Source organism: Penaeus monodon, chromosome 24, assembly GCF_015228065.2.
Source record: "Penaeus monodon isolate SGIC_2016 chromosome 24, NSTDA_Pmon_1, whole genome shotgun sequence".
Lineage (NCBI taxonomy): Eukaryota > Metazoa > Arthropoda > Malacostraca > Decapoda > Penaeidae > Penaeus > Penaeus monodon.
The window spans coordinates 5,114,763-5,115,199 of NC_051409.1; the positions used below are offsets into that span (position 1 = coordinate 5,114,763).

The 437-nt window shown below is 37.5% G+C and overlaps 1 protein-coding gene across 1 annotated transcript in view; it reads left to right on the forward strand.

The window, feature by feature from the left end:
- Positions 1–58: 58 nt before the first annotated feature.
- Positions 59–437, forward strand: part of LOC119588498 (nuclear migration protein nudC-like) — a gene marked incomplete at its 5' end in the record, with an annotated part of 5,833 nt that continues 5,454 nt past the window's right edge. The window contains 1 exon segment of the mRNA XM_037937141.1: positions 59–136. Within this exon segment, the coding sequence (XP_037793069.1) occupies positions 59–136 (78 nt within the window).

Below are 437 nucleotides of genomic sequence, written 5' to 3' on the forward strand. Positions count from 1 at the left end.
AGATATTTTAAAAAAATATTTAGATTACAACAAGCTAAAAAGTCCCCTTTATTTTCAGCTCTTAGACACCTTCTTCAATTTCTTGGCTCGGAAAACAGATTTTTACACGGGCGCGCCGCCGGAAGTCGGGGAAAAAGTAAGTCATGCGCTGGTCGTTTTCCCGTCCGCCTGCTTCTTGTAGTTTTGTGATGATTGGGTCTGGATGGTCGTCGCTTTGGGATGAGTTGTTTGAGTTTTATTGTTGTTCCGATAGAGTTGGAATTAAAATCAGGGTTGATGGATGTGTGTTTCAGTATCAACTTAAATGTGGTTGTTGTCTGTGTGTAATTTTTTTTTTGTAGCTGTAAATGATGAAAAGAATACGCATACAAGGTGTGATGTTTGAAAATCGCCCATTTATTATAGGTTGACTTGATATATGTGTATGTATATGTATA